We start from the raw sequence: 23,392 nt of genomic DNA, 5'->3' as shown, positions 1-23,392 counted from the left end.
GCACGCGTGTATTCCCAGCACTTGGAAGGCTGATATGGGAGGATCACAGGTTCATGGCCAGCCTCAACAATTTAGTGATGCTATCTGTAACTTAGTGAGACCCTGTTTCAAAATAAAATAAAAAATAGGACTGGGAGTGTAGCTTGGAGGTAGAATGCTCCTGGGTTCAATCCCAGAACCGCAAAAAAAAAAAAAAAAAAAAAAAAATTAAATGAGATGTTTCTTCTTTTCTGTCTCTCTCTTCCTCCCTCCCTCCACCCCCACCCCTCTCCTGGGAGCACTCTACTTCTGAGTGACACTCAGCCTTTTTTTATTTTTGGAAATAGTTTCTCACTAATTCGCAGAGGGCTTCACTAAGTTGCTGAGGTTGACTATGAAATTGTGATTTTTCTGTCTCAACCTTTCAAGTATGGTAAATTTCCAGCTTTTCTTAAGGATGTTTGTGAGGCTTTCCAAAAAAAAAAAAAAAAATGGAGTTGGGGGTTGGGGGATAGGAATCAGTATGGCCTATGTCTTCAGTCTGACTTATTAATTCTTGATTGTTGGATTTATAGAAGGTGATATGTTGGCATGTCATTCTCTCTTTTTCTGTTCATGCATGTGCGTGTATATGTATATTACTGGGGATTGAGCCCAAGGGCATTTAACCTCTATATCCCCAGCCCTATTTTATTTTTTTTTATTATTATTTTATTTGTTTATTTATTTATTTATTTATTTTGCGGGTCTGGGGATGGAACCCAGGGGCATTTGACCTCTGAAACTGGTCTCACTAAGTTGCAGAGGGCCTCACTAAGTAGCTGAGGTTGTCCATGAACCGCGATCCTCTGATCTCAACCTCCCAAATGCTGGGATTACAAGGGTGCGCCACCACGCCCTGCTTTTATTTTTATTTTGAAACAGGTTCTCACTAGGTTGATGAAGGTGTTACTAGTGCTGAGGCCACCCTCAAACCTGCCGAGGTTCCTGTGTCAGTCTCCCAAGTGCTAAGATTGCAAGTGTGTGCCACCACGCCTGGGCTGGTGTGTCATTTTTTCATGTTGTCGATATTGTCATGGCTCACACCCTGTAGACTCTGTTTAACCTTATGGATTCCAAATAGAAAATGGTGTTGCCACAACTTTGTCCTTGAGAATTGAGAATTTATATGTTAACCCCTCCTATTTTGGGATTGCCAGTGAAGATTTTCAGATATGCCATTTTCAGTGAGGACTTAGCATGTCTTGATCCTGCCAAGGGACATCATGCACGCATACTTCCAGTGGGAATAAAATACTCTTAGTCCCGGTCACAGTGATGAGATCACAGTATTCTAGCCTGTTGTTATTCTTTTTGGTCCACACTTGGTCCCTCCAAGTTTTCATAAAAGACATATAAAAGAAATTAAGAAGCTATTGAAGTGATCCTAAAGGGCCTTCCTCAGAAGTAGGCTTGATATCTGGCTGATAGAAATACCCCCTTAGATAAATAAAAGTGGGGGGTTTTTTGTCTTTTTTTGTGGTGCTAGGAATGGATCCCAGGAGCATTCTACTGGTGAGCTACACCCCAGCCCTATTTTTATTCTGAAACAAGAGTATCACTGAGTCATGAAGGGCCTCACACTAAGTAGCTGAGGCCTTCCATGAACCGCCATCCTCCTGTCTCAGCTTCCCAAATGCTAGATTACAAGCGTGAGCCACCACGCCCAGCTTGTTTTTGTTGTTTGGTTTTACTCTCTCCTTCCGTTTAGTTCCATGTTACTTACGCCTGAGGTCTCAGCGGCAATGTTGGCCCCTAAATCTACCAACAGTGCTTGGCCGTGGCCTTTAGAGTTGACACTTCCCTGCTCTGTAAAAGGGGCATAAAATTACTATTATGTTTGTGGCTTCACATAATTTTCTGCAAGAATCAGATAGATGTAACCATTTTACAAATGTTATTTACTCTTTTTGTAAGTAAATCATCCAGAGCCTTGTGCATGCCGGACAATTGCTCTACCACTGATCTGTATCTCCAACCCAAAATTTTACAAATTGTAAAATTCTGTGTTAACATAAATATTGTGTGTGTGTTAATGTTAGTTACTGAAGATAGAACCCAGAGGCATTCTACTTCTGAGCTACACCTCTAGCTCTATTTTATTTATTTATTTTGTTTTATTGCGGATGGAACCCAGTGGCATTCTACCTACGAACTATATCTCCAGCTCTATTTTTTACTCTTTATTTTGAAAGAGGGTCTCACTGAGTTGCAAAGGGCCTCACTAGGTAGTAGCTGAAGATGTCCGCGAACCTCAGTCCTCCCTGCCTCCCTAATGCAGGGATTATAAGAGTGCACCACCACACCTGGCTCTGTATTTCATTGTTTACTTTCAAACAAGGTCTCACTAAGTTGCAGAGGGCCTCACAAAGTTGCTGAGGCTGGCCGCAAACCTGTGATCCTCCTTTCTCAGCCTCCCAAGTGCTGGGATTTCTATCATGCACTACCACGCTTGGATCCAAATAACTTTTTGCTATGATTACAATAATTATAAAATCAAAAAAGTTTACTTTAGCCAGGTATGGAGACGCACACATGTAATCCCAGCATTTGGGAGGCTGAGACAGGCGTATCGTAGTTTGCGGACAGCCTCAGCTACTTAGTGAGGACGCAATTTAGTGAGACCCTGTTTCAAAATAAAGAATAAAAAAAAAAAAATAGGTCTGGGAATGTAGCTGAGAGATAGAATGCCCCTTAGTTCTATCCCCAGTACCGCCAAAAAAAAATAATAATAATAAGTTTATTTTGTTAGTATCTAAGTTGCAGGCATAATTCAGATTTCCCTTGTTTTTCCATAGCACCCGTTTTCTATCCCAGAATACAGACCAGGATTCCAGGTTGCATTCAGTTTGCCTGGCTCCTCGGTGTCCCCTGGGCTTTCATCTGGGTTTGTTTCTCAGCCTTTCCTCATTTTTCATGGCCTGGCCTCTTGTGAGGTGTTTAGTGGACTATATTCCAGTTTCAGTGTGTCCTGTTTCTCTTGTGACAAAGATGGGTGTGAGGACAGAAGGCCACAGAGGCCGGTCCTTCTCATCCCATGACACCATGGTGTGTAGAACCACGACGTCACCCGTGGCACCAACCTGGGGCTCTTGCTTATGATTCTGCTCCATCACTTTCTGCACTCTAAAGTTTTTTTTCCTTTCATTTCATATTCCACTCTCTAGAAGAAAGTCATTGTCCAGCCCCCATTAAAGGAGGGGAGGCTTTACCTACAAATACTAGAGGTTTTTCTGTAAGGATAATTTGTCTCTTCTCCCATGGCTTATCCAGTCATTTTTCTGTTTCTTTCTGTATAAAGTTTAGCGTATTTATGTGGTACTTTGAGTGACGGCCCAGTGGTACCTCGATCCTCAGATTGTTCCACCTTTGGCCGTCTGAGCTCATTTACCCTCTTAACATGCTCTCTTACTTGGGGAAACTTTAAATTCAATTTAAATGATCTGGGCTTCTGGTTCTTTTTTAATTTTATTTGTTCATTTACTCTTTTTGGTTCTAGGGATTGAACCCAGGAGCATTCTACCTCTTAACTACACTTCTAGCCGATTTAATTTTTTATTTGGAAACACGTCTGGCTTTGTTCCTGGGCTTGCTAAGTTGCTGAGGCTGGCTGTGAACCTGCGATCTTCCTGTTTCAGCCTCCCTCCCAAATACTGCAATTTCAGGAGTGTGCTCCCATGTCTAGTTTATGCTTCTGTTTCTTGACCTCTTCATTTACTTAATCGTGCTCTTAGCAATGTTTCTGTCCCTCTTTTTGTGGATGCTATTACTTTCAAGCTAAAGGCTTTGCTTTTGGGGGGGCGGGGGCGTACCAAGAATGGAACCCAGGGACATTGTACTTCTGAGCCACACCTCCATCCCTATTTTTTTATTCTTTATTTTGAAACAGGGTCGCACTGAGTTTCAAAGGGCCTCACTAAGTAGCTGAGGCTATCCTGTGAACTGTGATCCTCTGGTCTCAGCCTCCCAAATTCTGGGATTGCAAGCGTGTGCCACCACGCCCCGTTCTATTCTTTATTTTGAAACTGGATCTCACTGAATTACTGAGGGCCTCACTAAGTAGCTGAGCCTGTAATTGAACCCCAATCCTCCTGTTTCAGACTCCCAAATGCTGAGCTACAAGCTCGTGCCACTATGCCAAGCTTTTTTTTTTTTTTTTTTTTCTCCGTGTAGTGGGAATGAAACGCAGGGGCATTCTACCTCCAAGGTACAGCCCCAGCCCTATTTTTTATTCTTTATTTTGAAACAGGGTCTCACTGAATTGCAAAGGGCCTCACTAAGTAGCTTTGACTGTCTGTGAACTGCAATCTTCCTGTTTTAGCCTCCCAAATGCTAGGATTATAAGCATGCACCACCACGCCTGGCTGAGTTTGCTTTTTGGAAGAGTGTCTTCTAGCCTTTCATAGTGGTATACTACTATAATCCCAGGACTTGTGTGGCTGAATCTGGAGGATTATTGTTTCACCCTCAGCAGTTTAGTGAAGCTCTGAGGCAGGATGATTTCAAATTCTAGCCCAACGTGGACAGCTTAGTGAGACTCAGTCTCAAAATAAAAAATTGAGCCAGGTGTGGTGGAGCATGCCTATAATCCCTCACTTGGGAGGCTAAGCCCAGAGGATTACAGGTTTAAGGACAGCCTCTGCTAGTAGTGAGACTCTCATCAACCTAGTGAGACTTTGTTTCAAACTAAACATAAAATAGGGATGGGTATGTAGCATGGAGGGAGAATGCTCCTAAACAAAATCTCTAATACCAGAAAACATTTAAAAATAGAAATATAGATAATAAATAATATAGATAATAATAAAATAGCATTAAAATAAAATAGAGAGGGCTAGTAAAGAACCCCTGAACTCAATCCCTAGTACCTTAAAAGAAAAAAATCTTAGCCACACATGGTGGCGCACGCTTGTAATCTCAGTATTTGGGAATCTGAGACAGGAGGAGCAAGGTTCATGGACAGCCTCAGCTACTATTTAGGCCCTTTGCAACTCAGTGAGACCCTGTTTCAAAATAAAGAATAAAAAATAGGGCTGGAGGTACAGCTTGGAGGTAGAATGCCCCTGGGTTCCATCCCTAGTACCAGGAAAAAAAAAAAAAAGCAGAAAAATGAGAGAAAATAAACTATTGACTTAACAAAGAATACTCATAAATGACTTACACATTATAGAAGCAAATGAAAATTACCATAAGAAAATAAAATACCCTAAATACTCAGTATTGCAGGGTTTTAAGGGTTATAGGTTTATTTCAAAGGACACACTTGCATTTGATGAAATCTCTGTATCTTAAAAGATTCTTATGTACAAAATACTTTTAATGATGGTTTATTACAAAATAAAACATTGTTTTACAAACATCTTATTAGAAAAGACAGAATTGTGAATGTTTGCAGTTAAAACTTTCAGAATTATCTCTTTATCATATTTGCTTTACTGTAGCCACATAGGAAGAGGAAACATTTTTCTCCCCACTCTTATGAAAAAGTTTTTTTTCCTGCTAGCTTTGAGAAGTCGTGCCGTTTCTTTGCTAAACATGAAACCTCAGCTCGATGTTTGGTATTAAAACCAGGTCTTTGTGCCAAGGATTTAGCTCAGTGATAGAGTGCTTGCTTATTAGCATGTGTGAGGTAGGGCTGTGGTGGGGGCATGTTTGAAAAAGCTAAATTTTTAGCTTCTTTTTAATAACTTCTAGCCTTTTCTACATCTCAACATAGTACGAAGGGGTAATTTTGGGCATTTCAGAAAAAAGTGTTGTTTCCTAGTTATAATGAATTTGGAATCCAGGGTTGGTGGTGCACGCTGATGAGTCCAGTACTTGAGAAGCTGAGAGGAGGATTGCAGATTAGAGGACAGCCTAAACCGGGCGTGGTGGCGCACGCTTTTAATCCCCGCGCTTGGGAGGCGGAGACAGGAGGATTGCACAGGTTTGAAGCCAGCCGCGCACTTTGGCTTAGGAGACCCTGTTTCCAAATAAAAGTGTAAAAATAGGTGTGGGAGTGTAGCCCGGAGGTAGAAGGGCTTCCAGGAACCCCAGTACCATCACCAAAAAAAAAAAAAAAAAAAAAAAAAAAAAAAAAAAGGACAGCCTTAACACATTGTGAGACTCTTCATTAACTCAGTGCTACCCTGTTTCAAAATACTGATAAAATAGGGCTGGGAGTGTAGATTGGAGGTAGAATGTACCTGGGTTCAATCCTGGGTACCACAAAAAGGATGTGTGTGTGGGAGTGCCGGAAATGTAGCTCAGTTGTAGAGCGCCCTGGCTTCAATCTCAAGTACCACCGAAAACAACATGAATAAATGGAAGGACTTGGAGCCAGGCGTCCTGGCTCACGCTCATAATCCCAGTCTTTGGAAGGCTAAGACTGGAGGATCATGGTTCACAGACAGCCTCAGCTACTTAGTGAGCTCTCTGCAACTTAGTGAGGCCTTGTTTCAAAATAAAGAATAAAAACTAAGGCTGGCATGTAGTTTGGAGGTAGAATGCCCCCTGGGTTTCATCCCCAGTACCTCAAAAATGAATTAATGAATAAGTGGATGGATAAATAAGTAAATGGACTTGGAATGAAGGTGAAAATCTCAGGCTTTGATTACTGACTGGTCCAAGGTTCCCTGGCTTTGCTGAATTCCCAGCCCAGCATTCTCCTCCTTCCTAGCCCAGCATTCTCCATGATGTCACGGGACACACCTGGTTTGCATATTCAATTTCAGAAGCAAGTCAGGGGTTTAGTCATACTGCCTGGTGTGGCATAAACCCATCTCTGAAACCAGTAAAGCCTCGGTTATGCTGGTCTCTGGTTTTCTATGTTTTTGCCATAGACTAAATTCCTTGGCTCAGTGGTGAATTTGCCTGTTTGGGTTTGTTTGTTTGTTTGTTTTTAGGAACTAGGGATTGAGCCCAGGGCATTCTGCCTCCAAGCTACACCCCCAGCCATTTATTTATTTATTTATTTATTTATTTTTGCGGGTCTGGGGATGGAACCCAGGGACATTCAACCTCTGAGCTATACCCCCTGCCCTATTTTTTATTCTTTATTTTGAAACCGGGTCTCACTGAGTTGCAAAGAGCCTTACTAAGTAGCTGTGAGGCTGCCTGTGAACCGCAATCCTCCGGTCTCAGCCTCCCAAATGCTGGGATTAGAAGCGTGAGCCACCACGCCCGGCCATATTTTTTATTCTTTATTTTGAAACGGTCTCACTGAGCGGCAAAGGGCCGCACTAAGTAGTTGAGGCTGGCCACAAACCGTGATATTCCTGCCTTAGCCTCCCAAATACTGGATTTATAAGCATGTGCCACCATACCTGGCTTCTAATTTTGAGTTTGAGATTGTATGAGCAACCAGTTCTTTAAGCAAAATTAAGGTGCTGTTGTCAAATTAGAAATTAGGCAATAGTGTTGGATATTTGAATTTTATGTGTGTTTGTCTGTTTCCAAGGAAAAGATTTTCAATGGAGTGTTTTAAGCTAAAGACTAAATTTGGTTACTTTATTATGGGGGCTCAGGGGTACTGGAGATGGAACCCAGAGGAATTCCACCTCTTAGCCTACACCCCAGCCCTTTTATTTATTTATTTAAAATTTTTTTTTTTTTTGCGCAGGTCTAGGGATGGAACCCAGGGGCATTTGACCTCCGAGCCACGCCCCCTGCCCTATTTTTTTTATTCTTCATTTTGAAACCGGGTCTCACTGAGTTGCAAAGGGCCTCACTAAGTAGCTGAAGCTGTCTGCGAACCACGATCCTCCGGTCTCAGCCTCCCAAATGCTGGGATTACAAGCTTGTGCCACCACGCCTGGCCCTTTTTGTTTTTTAAAATGTGTTCTCACTAAGTTGCTCAGGGTCTTGCTAAGTCTGACCTCACACCTGTGATCCTCCTGTCTTAGCTTTCCAAGTACTAAGATTTTATGTGTGTCAGCTCTGTCAGATTGTATTTACTTTGTAAACAATTTTTTGCTTTTTTCGCAGTATTGTCGATGGAACCCAGGGGCATTATACCTCCCCAGCTCTATTTTTTGTTCTTTAGTTTGAAACAGGGTCTCACTAAGTTGCAGAGGGCCTCACTAAGTACCTGAGGCTGTCCTTGAACCTGCGATCCTACTGTCTCAGCCTTCCAAGTACTGGGATTATAAGCATCTGCCAAAAAGTCCAGCTTGACCATTTTTTCGTTTTTGTTTGTTTACTTATTTTTGCATACTGGGCATGGAACCCAGGGGCATTCTACCTCTGAGTTACACCCCCAGCCCAATTTTTTATTCTTTCTTTTGAAACAGGGTCTCACTGTGTTGCAAAGGGCCTCACTAAGTAGTAGCTGAGGCTGTCTGCGAACTGAGATCCTCCTGTCTCAGCATCCAAAATGCTGGGATTACAAGTGTGTGCACCACACCCAGCTCCTTTCTATTTTTTTTCAAGTTGTTAAATAGTCTTGCTAAATTGTTGAGGTTGGGCCGGGCATGGTGGCACACGCTTGTAATCCCCACGCTTGGGAGGCAGAGACAGGAGGATCGCACAGGTTCAAAGCCAGCCGTACGTGTTGGCTTAGGAGACCCTGTTTCCAAATAAAAATGTAAAAATAGGTCTGGGAGTAGCCCGGAGGTAGACTGCCCAGCTTGTTATGAAAAGTGGAAAGTACATGCTGGGGCATAAGCAGGCGCTGAGGATGATCAGACAGGGCAAAGCTAAATTGGTCATCATTGCCAACAACTGCCTGGCTCTTAAGGAAATCTGAAATGGAGCATGAGGCCACGTTGGGCAAAACAGGTGTCCATCACTACAGTGGCAATAATATGGAATTGGGCGCAGCACGCAGAAAATACTAGAGCGTGCACACTAGCTATCAATGATCCAGTTGATTAGGATATCATTAGGCGCCTGCCAGAACAGACCAGTGAAAGTAAACCATCCAATGTATTTCTATTTGCTAGAGCTTGTCTTATTTTTATTCCAGTCCTGTTTTATTCCTTATTTTGAAATATGGTCTCACTAAGTATTAAGACGGCCTCACTAAGTAGCTAAGGTTGAGCACAAAGCTACATTCCTGTCTCCGCCTCCCATCTACTGGGGTTATAAGCATGTGCCAACATACCCAGCTTCCTATTTTTTATTCTTTATTTGAATCAGGTTCTCAGTAAGTTGTGGAGGGCTTTACTAAGGATCTAAGCCTGGCCAAAACCTCATGATCTTCCCGTCTTCCTTTCTCAGCCTTCCAAGTAATGACATAAGTGTGCACCACCACACCAGGTTTAGAAATTAATTTTTATATTTATCTTAATTATTTTTTCTGAGATACTGGGGATTGAACCCAAGGGCATTCTACCTCTGAGCTATATTTCCAGCCCTATTTTTTATTCTTTTAGAAATAGGGTCTCACTTGAGTTGTGGGCCTCACTGAATAGATGAGGCTGATTGTAAACTTGAGATCCTCCTGTCTCAGCCTCCCAAGTACTGGGATTACAAGCATTCACTACCACTATGCCTAGCTTATATCAATGATTAGTTGTTGTTGTACTAGGAATAAAACTCAGGAGCTTTCTACCTGTAGGCTATATTCCCAGACCTATTTTATATTTTATTTGGAGATAGGGTCTTACTAAGTTGCTGAGAGCCTCACTGAGTAGCTGAGGCTGGCTTCAAACCTGTGTGATCCTTCTATCTCAGCCTCCCAAATGCAGGCAATACAAGTGTTTGCCACCATGGCCGGCTATATCAATAATTTTTAAAATATCGTTATTAGTATTTACTTTTTTTTCTCACAGCACTGGGGATGGAACCCATGGGAATTATAAGACCCCCCCCCAGCCCTATTTTTTATTCTTTATTTTGAAGCAGGGTCTCCCTGAGTTGCAAAGAGCTTCACTAAGTAGCTGAGGCTCTCCACAAACTAGGATCCTCCAGTCTCAGCCTCCCAAATGCTGGGATTACAAGTATTCGCCACCATGCCTGGCTTATTCTTTATTTTGAAATAGAGTCTCAACTCCCTGAGTTGCAGAGGGCCTTACTAAGTAGTAGTTGAGGCTGTCTGCAAACCACGATCCCCCTGTCTCAGCCTCCCAAATGCTGGGATTATAAGGGTGCGCCACCATGCCTGGCTCTGGTATTGTACCTTTAATATCAGAAGGGTACTGTGATAACTTGGTGACTCGGACTAAGGGATAGATGAACTAAGACAGCTGTAGTGGCACACACCTTTAATCCCAGTACGTGGGAGTTGAAGAAAGATTCTCAGGTTTGAGGACAGGCTCAGAAAGTTGTAAGATTCTCATGAACCTAACAAGATTCTCTTTCAAAATAAAACTCAAAAATAGAGCTAGTAGCCAGGCCTGGGTGCACACTTGAAATCCCAGCACTTGGGAGGCTGAGACAGGAGGATTGTACAGGTTCGAAGCCAGCCTCGACTACTCAGGCTCTCAGCAACACCAAATAAAGTATAAAATATGTCTGGGAGTATAGCCCATAGGTAGAAAAGCCCTTGGGTTCCACCCCCAGTACCATAAAGAATAAAAAAGAGGGCTCGGGGTGTGGCTCAGAGGTAGAATGCCCCTGGGTTCAATCCTTAGTACTGTATGTGCATGTGTGCATGCACACGAGCGCACACACACACACAGGAGCTGAGTAGGGACATAGAAACCTGACACATGTTCAGGGTAGGGAGTTGTGGAAAATGCCAGCAATTATGTTGATTTCCTTTGCCAGTGCTATTTTCCCCAAGCATTTGGTATATTATATTGACCTCTGTGTGAAATAAATTTTGCACTCTCTTGAAGATGTTTCAGTTCCTAAGTGCATGCCAAAAATTAGGTTTAGAGCGTTTAACATCTTTTTTTTTCCCCCCCAGTGTTTGAAAGATGTATGGTGATCCTGAAACCATCAGACATGAGGAAACCTTCGAGCAACTTCAGTGGAAGTTTATCTACACTCAGGCTGCAGTATTTTCAGCACACATGATGGGACCATGGGCTTATGCCTTATCTTTTGGTGGAGTGAAAAAATTTGAGCCAGTGAAGCCAAATCCCTTTAGCAGACAGCAGGCAGCATACCTGACTCCTTGCTCATTGCAAATAGGCATTTTAAAATGTGAATTTGAAATCAAATGTCTCTATTACTTCCAGCAAATGTGGCATCACAGGTGTGCCCTAGGTCTGTATCTTGAATTGAAACACTCCACTGGTGTCTACCATCTCCACCATGAATGCTGTTTTATGGAAGCTTCATTTTTGTGTATTTCTACTTTTTCTCTCCATTTCCCTATCTTCTGCTTAATCACGCCTTCTTGCTAGGTAATTCCAGCATATGGCCTTGGAGTGCTTAAGCCACAGCTTAAGAAATTAAGCTATTATTTTTAGCCATGACAATGTCAGTCTTAGAATTAAAAACCAATAATAAGAAAAAAAAAAAAATGCCTGAGTCAGGCTATGGGCATAGCTCAGGGGTGGAACACTTACCTAGCAAGTGCAAGGCCCTGGTTTCCATCCCCAGCACCACACGAAAAAATAAACATCCGAGGATAACAGAGATGGCTCATCCTCTCCAGTACTCACCTAGTTAAAAGTCATATCTTTTTCTCAGCAGGTACCAAATGTAAATAAGAACGAAGTAGGGGCCAAAATACGAAACCAAAAATGAAGCAGGTCCATGTAGTTAGTAATTTCTCATTTGAACTATATCTGAATATTGTGGCTTCTTGTGTATTATTTTATATTGTACTTGTTTTCATTGTTAATGGTTTGGACATTAAGAAGAGAAATTTTCATAGTTTTAATACCACAAAAACACGACTATTTGAACAGTGTATTCTGGAAAGCAATATACTAACTGAAGTGAATGCTTGTATATAATAAGATAGCTTTAAACCTTTTTCTCTAATGCCTTAACTGTCAAATAATTAAAACTTTTAACAGCATAGGATTGTAGTCAGCATGCTAGACTGAGACGTAAACACTGATGCAGTCAGAGCAGGTACCGATCCTGTCAGTGTTTAGCACTATGTGTTTAGCTGTGTTTAGGCTACAAAGTGCAATATTAGACACTAGCTAGCTAGTACCGCTGCCTCGTGTAATTCCAAAGAGGAAAACAGGATTCGATTAAGTGCACATATTTCTTTGTTACTCACATCGCCCTTTGCTTGGATGCAATGCCATACAGATTTTTGTGGCTGCTATTTTTTTTTTTAATTTACCCTGCATTACTTTGATTATCAGCAAGGATGGAGAGCCAGACATAACCCTCTTGATCTGACCAGTAATGCCCTTTAAGTGCAGGGGGGGGGGATAGTAAAACATTATATTTCTAAATTGGTAAGAACTGGCACTTAAAACCAGAAGAGAAGTTCTTTGTACTTAATGCCTTAAGATGCTCTCTGCCCAAAGCTCTAAAAGATAATACTTATCACAATACTACTGAGTTTTTGTAGAATTGTTACATTTGATAATAAAACTCATCTGCTTCATCTCAATGTTTGTGTACTATTTTTGTTATTAGAATTATGGTAGGTGTGAAAGGATATAGGTAAGCCATCTCTTCCTGAGGGGGGGGTGAGTTTTCCATATGTTTACCATAAGTAATTATAAAAGCTATTAATAATAAGCACAGTTCCACATCATCAGTATAAGTCTTTGGCTGGGTGTGGTGGCGCATTCCTGCAATTCTAGTACTTGGGAGGCCTCAGGAATATTCCCAACACTTTTTTTTTTTCTTTCTCTTGAAACAGGGTCTCACTAAGATGCTAAGAGTCTTGCTAAGTTGCTGAGACTTGTTTTAAACCTGTCATCCTCCTGTCTCAGCCTCTCAAGTACTGGGATTATTGGCATGCACCACAAAGCCTGGCTTGAAAACCCATTTAAACCACAAAACTGGTAAGACCTAGAACATAATACACCTGAGTTCCACATCCTCCTTGTTCCAGTACGTCTTTCCAATGCTGAGTTCTCTAATGCAATTACAGGACCCAAGTTAAGTACTGCCGGCTTCTAACATTTTACAGCAATGTATGTCAGTGGTATCACATACTTGACATATGTGCTCATTAGGCTCAAATGTGTTTGTTATCAACAATATAACCTCAAGGGCAGGAGGTATGCCTGTATCTTCCTCAATGTCTAGCACATTCCTGTTCACTCAGTATGTTCTTGTCAAATATTCATTAGATGAAATTTAGTTTACTTAGGAAAGTTGTTTTAATCCTGGTCCTTTGACAGTGTAACGTCCAGAAGTGGAGCGGTCTCATTCTGTTTTCAACTTTGGGTGTTTCTGCCATCATATATTGCAAGGAGACAGTTCACTAAGCAAGCTCAGGTTCTCCCGCCCATTCCTCTTTGTTTTGAAATGCTGGCACGTATTTAATATGCTATTCACTTACTTGCATAAAATCAATGTATCCTGGGAGACTTTGTTCTTGTTATCCACCTGTCTGGAATGGTACCTGCTGCAACGCACTATTATTTGTGTGTTTGTTTATTTATTTTTGCTATACTGGGGTTGGAACCCAGGGGCATTCTACCTCTGAGCTACACCCCCAGCCCAATTTTTTATTCTTTATTTTGAAACAGTCTCACTGAGTTGCAAAGGGCCTCACTAAGTAGCTGAGGCTGGCTGTGAACCATGATCCTCCTGTCTCAGCCTCCCAAATGCTGGGATTACAAGTGTGCGCCACCACGCCCAGCTGCAGCTGTACTCTTGGAGGACAGCTGGAGTGTCAGATCCCTGTAATCTCAGTTCTTGGGAGGCAGACACAGGATAGCAGGTTTGATGCTCTCATGTGATAGCTAGAAAGACCTCTTTTTAAAATAAAAAATTAAAAGGGCAGGGGTGTAGCTTGGCAGAGCAGACCAGGTTTAATTCCGAGGACAAAAAGCCACTATGCAAGATAAGGAGTTAAGTAAGGGTGATCAGGAAGAAAAGAAAGCGGATGTGATGTCACACCTATAATCTTAGTACTTGGGAGGCTGAGACAGGAAGATCACGGGTTCAAAGGCAGTCTGCAACTTAGATCTTTTTTTCAAAATAAAATCAGGCTAGGGATGTAGCTTGAGGATAGAATGCCTTTGGTTCAAACACCAGTACAAAGAAAGGGAGGGAGAGAAGGGAGAATGATCCTGAAGAAAATCCAAATGGATTAGAGACAAAAGTTCTGCCTCTTATAAGCCTAAGCCTTTTAGGCTTATAGTCATATTGTATTCCTCCGCTATTGGGGAAGGGATGGCAACTGAAGCCAGGCGGGTTCCAAATGTCTGGCCTCCAGTGATCTTCCATGTGGATGGGGGTACAGGAACGTGTCGCTTTGCTTGACTGTGTGATGGATTCCTGTTCTCTGTATCTTTTATTTCTACATAGTGCTTCTCACACTCACACTAAATATTGAGCAATGTTCACTCCTCAAAGGAAAACTAAATTGATTTTATTTTCTAAGGTTTTTTTTTTTTTTTTCCTTTTTGTTACTGGAGATGAAACTCAGGAACACTCACCTCCAAGATATATCCCCAGCTCTATTTTATTTTTATTTTGAAACAGGGTCTCACTAGGTTGAGGAGAGCCTCACTACTTGCTAAGTTTGTTCTCAAACCTGCAATTCTGTCTCAGCCTTCTAAGTACTGGAATTATAGGTGTGTGCCACCATGCCTGTTTTTTTGGTTTTTTGGTTTTTGTGGGTTTTTTTTTGTACTGGGGATTGAATCCAGTGGCATTCTACCTCTGAGCTACAGGATGGAACCCAGAGGCCTTCTACCTCCTGGCTACACTTCCAGACCTATTTTATATTTTGAATCTGTACAATCCTCCTGTCTCAGCTTCCCATGTACTGGGATTACAAGCGCGCACCACCATGCTCAGTTCACAGCCCTCCCTATATTTTAATCCTTTATTTTGAAACAGGGTATCACTAAATTGCAGATGGCCTCACTAAGTAGCTGAGGCTGGCTGCGAACCTGTGATCCTTCTATCTCAACCTCCCAAGTACTACCATGCTCAGTTCACAGCCCTCCCTATATTTTAATCCTTTATTTTGAAACAGGGTATCACTAAATTGCAGATGGCCTCACTAAGTAGCTGAGGCTGGCTGCGAACCTGTGATCCTTCTATCTCAACCTCCCAAGTACTGGGATTACAAGTGTACGCCGCCATGCCTCGCAACCCAGAGTTACTCTACCACCAAGCTACACCTCCAGCCCAATTATATTTCTTATTTGGAAATAGGGCCTCACTAGGTTGCTGAGAGCTTCACCAAATAGCTGAGACTGGCTGTGAACTTTATTTTAAATCCTCATATTTTAGCCTCCTAAATACTGGGATTACAAGCATGCATCACCATGCCAAGCTCAGGAGGATCTTGAATTCAAGGCCAGAATAAAAAATTTAGTGAGATCCAGTCTCAAAAATTATGTATGAGTTATTAAACATATGATTTTTACTTTGGAATACAAATCTAAGGATTGATTCACTTTTTATGCTGAACTAGAAAAACTGGTTTGCTGAATTACCTAAGCATGATTCTCTTGGCTGATTCTGCCCTCTACTGGAAGCATACTGCTACTAGTTTTTCAGGATCCTATTTTAAACCAGAGTGCCTGTGAAGGATTCTAATAGGATTTAACTTTTTTTTCCTACTTCAAAATCATATCATAAACTGGCTGTGGTGGTGCACATTTGTAATCTGAGATTTTAGGAGGCTGAGATGGAAGAATCGCAGATTCACAGCCATCCTCAGCTATTTAGTAAGACTCTGTTTCAAAAAATAAAATAGAAGTCGAAAGCCGGGCGTGGTGGCGCACACTTGTAATCCCAGCATTCGGGAGGCTGAGACCAGAGGATCGCGGTTCGGGGACAGCCTCAGCTACTTAGTGAGGCCCTCCGCAACTCAGTGAGACCCGGTTTCAAAATAAAGAATAAAAAATTGGGCAGGGGGTGTAGCTCGGAGGTCAAATGCCCCTGGGTTCCACCCCCAGACCCACACACAAAATAAAATAAAATAAAATAAAATAGAAGTCGGGCTTGGTGGTGCATACTTGTAATCCCAGCAATCAGGAGGCTGAAACTGGAGGATCACAATTTGTGGACAGCCTCAGCTACTTAGGCCCTCTGCAACTTAGTGAGACCCTGTTTCAAAATAAAGAATAAAAAATAGGGCAGGGGTGTAGCTTGGAGGTTGAATGCCTCTGGGTTGTAAATTAAATTAAGTTGAGCTGGAAGTGTTGGTGCATGCTTGTAATTCCTCCATTGGGAGGCTGAGACAGGAGGACCCCAATTCACAGACAGCCTCAGCTACATAGTGAGGCTTTTTGCAACTCAGTGATACCCTGTTTCAAGATAAATAATAAAAAAAAATAGGGCTGGGGGTTATCTGGGAGGTAGAATCCCCTGGGTTCCATTCCCAGTACCGCAAAAAAATTAAAATAGGCCTGGGGATATAGCTTAGAGGTAGAATGTGCCTGGATTCAAGAATAAGTACCACCTTTTACCACCACCAAACACACAGTCATACTATAATTGACAAAAAGTTGATGAGGTTTTTTTTCCTCTTTTTTTAATGGTTATGGTACTGGTGATTAAACTCAAGAGCATTTTAACTCCAAGCAACACTCCCAGGCCTTTAAAAAATTATTGTTGTTGTTTGTAGCCGGTGTGGTTGCGCACGCTTGTAATCCCTGCGTTTGGGAGGCTGAGACAGGAGGATCACGCAGGTTCGAAGCTAGCCTCAGCTGGCTTAAGAGACCCTGACCCTGTTTCCAAATAAAATATAAAATAGGTCTGGGAGTATAGCCCGGAGGTATAAGGCTCCGGGGTTCCATCCCCAGTACCACCAAAAAAAAAAATTTTTTTTTTGTTTATTTGTTTTGAAACAGGGTCTTGCTATGTTGCTGAGGCTGTTTCCAAATCTGCAATCCTCCCGTCTAAGCCTCCCAAGTATTGGGATTACAGGTGTGTACCATGGTGTCTGGCTTAATGAGGGTGGGTTTTTTTTTTCCAGATCTGGAGATTGAACTCAGGTCCTAACATATCCTAGACAAACAGCCTATCAGCTGAGGAGATACATCCCCAGTGCCTTGACAATGTTTTTTTTTGGTGGGGAAAGAGATTGGGGATAGAACCCAGGGGCATTCTACCTCTGAGCTATACCCCCAGCCCTGTTTTTCATTCTTTATTTTGAAACAGGGTCTCACTGAGTTGCAAAGGGCCTAAGTAGCAGCTGAGACTGTCCATGATTATCATCCTCCTGTCTCAGCCTCTGAAATGCTGGGATTACCACCTTTCCCTACCACACTCGGCTCTTACTTCTATTTTTTTATTATTAATTTATTAATTTATTTTTTGTAGTACTGGGGATGGAATCCAGGGGCACTCTACCTGTTAGCTACACCCCCAGCTCTATTTTTTATTCATAATTTTTTTTTGTGTGTGGGTCTGGGCATGGAACCCAGGGGCATTACAACCTCCAAGCTACACCCCCTGCCCTGTTTTTTATTATTTGAAACCAGGTCTCACTGAGTTGCAAAGGACCTCACTAAGTAGCTGAGCCTGTACACGAACCGCGATCCTCCAGTCTCAGCCTCCCAAATGCTGGGATTACAAGCATGCGCCACCACGCCCGGCTTTTTTATTCATAATTTTAAAACAGGGTCTCACTGAGTTGCAGGGGGCCTCACTAAGTAGCTGAGGCTGTCTGTAAACTGTGATCCTCCTGTCTCAGCCTCCAAAATGCTTGATTACAAGTGTGCACCATCACCAGCTTTCATTGTGCTCTTTTGAATTTAAGAAATGTAGGAGTTGGAGGGTGATTGAACCTCAGCACATTAGTTCTAACCACAGCAGTTTGGCAAGGTCCTGAGTGGAAGGACAGCTGTGCTAGGCCCACCCAGGCCTGGCTAAAACCCTTTGTAGGTTGGGGTAGAAACGTCATCCACCAAAACTTGAAGGATGGCAGGGCTTTCCCTTTCTCTCTCTCTCTCTCTCTCTCTCTCTCTCTCTCTCTCTCTCTCTCTCTCTCTCAATGAACCGAATTAAGTTTTATGATTTAGACATCAACAAGGTAAACTTGTATCTACCAAAATAGTTATAAAAGCTTACAGTGGTTGGAATGTTTTCTTTTTGTGGTAATGCTGATTGAATTTGAATCCATGGGCATTCAACCTCTGAGCTGTACCCTCTGCCTTTTTTTGTTTTTCTTCATGGTACTGGGAGTGGAACCCAAGGATCTTCTACCTCTGAGCTATACCCCAGCATTGTTTTATTTTTTATTTGGAAATAAGTACTTGCTATGTTCCTGAGTTCGAACCTGTGATCCTCCTGTCTTGGTCGTCCAAGTACTGAGATTTACTGCTGCTGCTGCTTTTTTACTTTTTATTTTTATATCTTTATTGCTGCATTGTAATCATACATCTTGATGAAGTTCAGGGTGATAGAGGCCTGCATGCACACAGCACACACTGTACCTTCTCCCAGTTCCAGACTTCTCCCCCACATTCGGCACAGTGTTGGACTTGGATGAGTTTGTTTCTATCCATTGAGGTGTTTCCCTCTCCCCCCTCCCGTCCCCCTCAGGTTTTTTCTTTTTATTTCTATTCCACCTCACTGAAGTCGCCCTCTTTACTCATCTAAGGCTTCTCCCCTTTGTCTGGAGTCCTTTCCTCTCTAGTTCTACATATTAGAGAGAACACCTGACTTTTCACTTTTTGTGACTCCAGTTTCATCCATTTCTCTGCAAATGATGTAACTTTGTTCTTCTTTATGGCTTAGTAAAATTCCATTGTGTACATATCCCATAGTCGTGTAATCCATTCATCTGTTGTTCTGTGTGTGTGTGTGTGTGTGTGTGTGTGTGTGTGTCTGTCTGTCTGTCTGTCTGTCTGTGTGTGTGTTTGTGTGTATGGCAATGGGTACAGGGGCATTTTATCTCTGAGCTACACCCCAGCCCTATTTTTATTTATTTATTTATTTATTTATTTATCTATTTATTTATTGGAGTACTGGAGATGGAATTCAGGGGTATTCTCCAAGCTATAACCCCAGCTTTATTATTTATTTATTTATTTATTTATTTATTTATTTATTTGTGTGTAGGTGTGTGTGTGTGTAGTTCTTCAGGTGGAACCCAGGGACTTTCTCCCTCTGGGTTACACTCCCATACCTATTTTTACGTTATTTGGAAACAGGGTCTCACTAAGTTGCTGAGAGCCTCACTCAGTAGCCGAGGCTGGCTTTGGACCCGTGGGATCCTTCAGTCTCAGCTTACAAAGCACTGGGATTACAAGCGTGCACCACCATGCCTGGCTTATTTTTCTTTTTTTTTTTTTTTTCGGGTCTGGGGATGGAACCCAGGGGCATTTGACCTCTGAGCTACATCGCCTGCCCTATTTTTTATTCTTTATTTTGAAACCAGGTCTCACTGAGTTGCAAAGGGCCTTACTAAATAGCTGAGGCTGTCCGCGAACCGCGATCCTCCAGTCTCAGCCTCCCAAATGCTGGGATTACAAGGGTGCGCCACCACGCCTGGCTTATTTTTCATTTTGTAACAGGGTCTCAATGAGTTGCAGAGGGCCTCACTACGTAGCTGACGCTCTCCGTGAACAGTGATCCTCCTATCTCAGCCTCCTAAACGCTGGGATTATGAGAGTGTTCCACCACGCCCTGCCCTTATTTTTTTACTTTTTATTTTGAAACAGCTTCTCACTAAGTTGCAGAGGGCCTCACTAAGTAGCTGAGTCCGGCTGAGAACCTGTGATCCTCCTGTCTCAGCTTCCCTAACACTGTGATTACAAGCATTAGCCACCACACCTGGCAGTCTATTCATCTGTTGATAGACATCTCAGCTGATTCCATAGTTTGGAAATTGTGAATTGCAGGCACTGTTCTGGTATGTTGGTTTTCATTCTTTTGGGTAGATACCCAAGAATGCTAGAGCTGGGTCATATGGTAGGTTTATTCCCATTCTTCTGAGGACCCTCCACACTATTTTCCAAAGTGGTTGTACATATTTGCAATCCCACCAACAATATATTAGAATTCCCATTTCTCCATACACTCACCAGCATTTGTTGTTGTATCTTTGTTTGTTTTGTGGTACTAGGAATGGAACCCAGGGGCATTCTACCTCTGAGCTATACCCCCAGCTCTCTTTTTTTTTTTTTTTTTTTTTTGGTGGTACTCGGGTGGAACCCAGGGACTTTTCTACCTCCGGGCTATACTCCCAGACCTATTTTATACTTTATTTGGAAACAGGGTCTCACTAAGTTGCTGAGAGCCTCACTAAGTAGCTGAGGCTGGCTTCGAACCCGTGCGATCCTTCTGTCTCAGCCTCCCAAGCGCAGGGATTACAAGCGTGCGCCACCATGCCCGGCGTGAGACCCTGTTTCTAAATGAAGAATAAAAAATAGAGTTAGGGGTGTAGCTCAGAGGTAGAATGCCCCTGGGTTCCATCGCCAGTACCACCAAAAAAAAAAAAAAATTATAATAAATTGGCTATGTTTGGATTTGTTTCTGAGTCTTCTATCATGCTCCATTGGTCCATAAGTCTGCTTTCATGCCAATACTATGCTGTTTTTATTACTATGACTCTGTAGTATAGTTTGAAATCAGATATTGTGATGCCTCCTGTATGGTTCTTTGAGGTTGAGAACTACTTTGGTTATTTTGGAGTTTTTGTTGTCCCAAATGAATTTAAGGACTGATTTTTCTGTGTCTGTGAAGAATGGCCATAGTGTGTGTGTGTGTGTGTGTGTGTGTGTGTGTGTGTGTGTGTGTGTTTGTGTTACAGGGGGTGGAACCCAGGGTCTTTTCTATCTCCAGGCTATATTCAGAGACCTATTTTATATTTTATTTGGAAACAGGGTCTCACTAAATTGGCTTCAAAACTGTGCAATCCTCTTGTCTCAGCCTTCCAAGCGCTGGGATTACAAGCGTGCGCCACCATGTTTGACATGGCCATGATATTTAAATGAGTATTGCATTGAATCTGCAGGTCGTTTTGGAAAAATGGTCATTTTGATATTTATTCTGCCTATGCAAGAGCATGGGAGGTCCTTCTGTCTTCTAAGATCAATTTCTTTTTTAGTGTTTTATAATTTTTCTTATAGTGTTCTTTTACCTCATTGGTTAAGTTTATTCCTACATAGTTTATTGTTTGGGGGGGATATAGTAAGTAGAAATTTTTCTGAATTTCTTTTTCGGTGAGTACAAGAAAAAAATCAACAAGAGTCAGGCATGGTGGCGCAGGCTTGTAATCTCCGCTTGGGAGGATGGATCGCACAGGTTTGAAGCCAGCCTCAGCTGGTTTAAAAGACCCTGTTTCCAAATAAAATATAAAATAGGTCTGGGAGTGTAGCCCAGAGGTAGAAGGCCCCTAGGTTCCATCCCCAGTACCACCAAAAATAAAAAATAAAAAAATAAACAAAACCAAAAGCTGTTTCTTCAAACAAACAAACAAAAATAAGATAGTAAACCACTAGCCAACTTAACCAAAAGAATGAGAGAATCAACCCAAATTACTAAAATAAGAGATGAAAAGGTGACACTCCCACAGAGTGGAAATCCAGAGAATCATCAGAAACTACTGTGAAAAACTATACTACAACAAAATGGAAAACCTAGAAGAAATTGACAAATGTATTTCTAGAAACTACAACCTTCCTAAATTGAATCAAGAAGATATAGAAAGTTTAAATCGACCAATAGCAATCAAGGAGGTTGAAGCAGCAATAAAGAGCCTATAATCAAAGAAAAGCCCAAGACCAGATGGCTTCCCAGCCAAATTTTATAAAATCTTTGTGCACGTGGGCATTCTACCTCTGAGCTATACCCCAGCCCAAATTTTTATTTTTTGAAACAGGGTCTCACTGAGTTGCAGAGGGCTTCACTATGTAGCTGAGGCTGTCAATGAATGGCGATCCTCCTGTCTCAGCCTCCCGAATGCTGGGATTACAAGCGTGCGCCACCACACCTGGCTTCCAGACCACTATTTCTAAGTCCTGGAGCAGTACTGTTTGAAGGCAAGACATATTTACAGGCAACCAAAGACACAGAAGGAGTTCCCAGATCATCTTTTGCACAGCACTGAAAATTGATAGCTTCTATTCAACTGTCCTAAGTTACTAAAGGTGGTGTTTTTTTGTTTGTTTGTTTTTCCTTTATGTTTTGGGATTGAATCCAGGAATATTCTGCCTTGAATATACACCCTCAGCCCTTTTTTAGTTTGAAACAGAGTCTCACCAAGTTGCTGAAACTCGCCTAGTACCTGTGATCCTCCTGTCTCAGCCTCCCAAGTATTGAACATACTGGAATGTCACTATGCTTGGCTTAATAAAGCTTTATTTATTTATTTACTTATTTCTTAGTACTAGGGATTGAAATCAGGGGCATTCTACCTCCAAGGTACACCTCAGCCCTATTTTACTTTGAAAGAGGGTCTTGATAAATTGCTGAAGTTGGCCTTGAATCTGCACTCCTCCTGTCTCAGACTCCCACGTACTGATTACAGGCGTGCACCACCATTCCTGACTTCAATAAAGCTGTTTTTAGGAGAGCCCTGTTCCCTGCTAAACATGGGATATCCATAATTATCCTATGACTTGTTAGTTTCTGTGCTTGCTTCTCTCACTCCAAAAACGAGTTATTTTGTCACTTCCTGCCACAGCATCTCATGCAGATCTTGAGAAAGCTCGATCACGGGATCCGCAATGGCGTAGATCCCCCAGGAAGTATGTCTAGCATTCCTTTCTTCAAAAAATTATTTTAGGATTATTTGGATTAATATGTATAATTCGAATTTTATATATAAGCATTATAACTAAAACTGATGGGCAGCGGCTTGTGAGAGAGTCAGGCCGCAAAGATTTTTTTCCCAAGGATAAATTTTGGGCCAAACATTAAGTTCAAACTGACCTTAGTTTGGGCCAATGTATAAGATTAAGTTAGAGTCAGCCTTGTGAAGTGAGACAAAGCATACTGTGATTATTTAAATGTCCAACACCCTTGCCCTGAACTCTATAAAAAATAAAACTTTTCCTATCCTTGGCGATCCTGCTTGCATGGCTATGCCCTTGCTTTTCTGCCAAAAAAGAAAATATGAAAACTGTAACAAATCCTGAATAAAATGGAGAAGTTTGAACCTGATCTCGTGTGAAAGCTCTTCTCTCAAGACCTCGGCTCTTTCACCAACACATGAACCTCGACTCTTGCTAGGGCTGGACCCCGGCAACTTCCTAAATATACTTTCAAGAATGACAGATATAATAAAAGTGAAGTTGTACACATTCTAACAAATTTAAACTATGTTCTACTGTTGTAAAATATCTAAATGCACCACTCTTCTAAAAAATATAGTATCAACTGGGCATGGTGGCACACGCTTGTAATCCCCATGCTTGGGAGGCTGAGACAGGAAGATCGCACAGGT

General features: G+C 42.0%; 1 protein-coding gene across 1 annotated transcript in view; it reads left to right on the top strand.

Annotated features, from left to right (window-relative positions):
- Positions 1-10,859: 10,859 nt before the first annotated feature.
- DPY19L4 (dpy-19 like 4) overlaps positions 10,860-23,392 on the top strand; it is a gene marked incomplete at both ends in the record, with an annotated part of 77,495 nt that continues 64,962 nt past the window's right edge. Inside the window, one exon of the mRNA XM_080694749.1 lies at positions 10,860-11,140. Within this exon, the coding sequence (XP_080550875.1) occupies positions 10,860-11,140 (281 nt within the window). The remainder of the gene's footprint in view (positions 11,141-23,392) is intronic.

The sequence above is a fragment of the Muscardinus avellanarius genome (assembly GCF_963383645.1).
Source record: "Muscardinus avellanarius genome assembly, chromosome: 4".
Classification (NCBI taxonomy): domain Eukaryota; kingdom Metazoa; phylum Chordata; class Mammalia; order Rodentia; family Gliridae; genus Muscardinus; species Muscardinus avellanarius.
The sequence above is the reverse complement of the archived record's forward strand: the minus strand, read 5'-3'. Positions and strand labels throughout refer to the sequence as shown.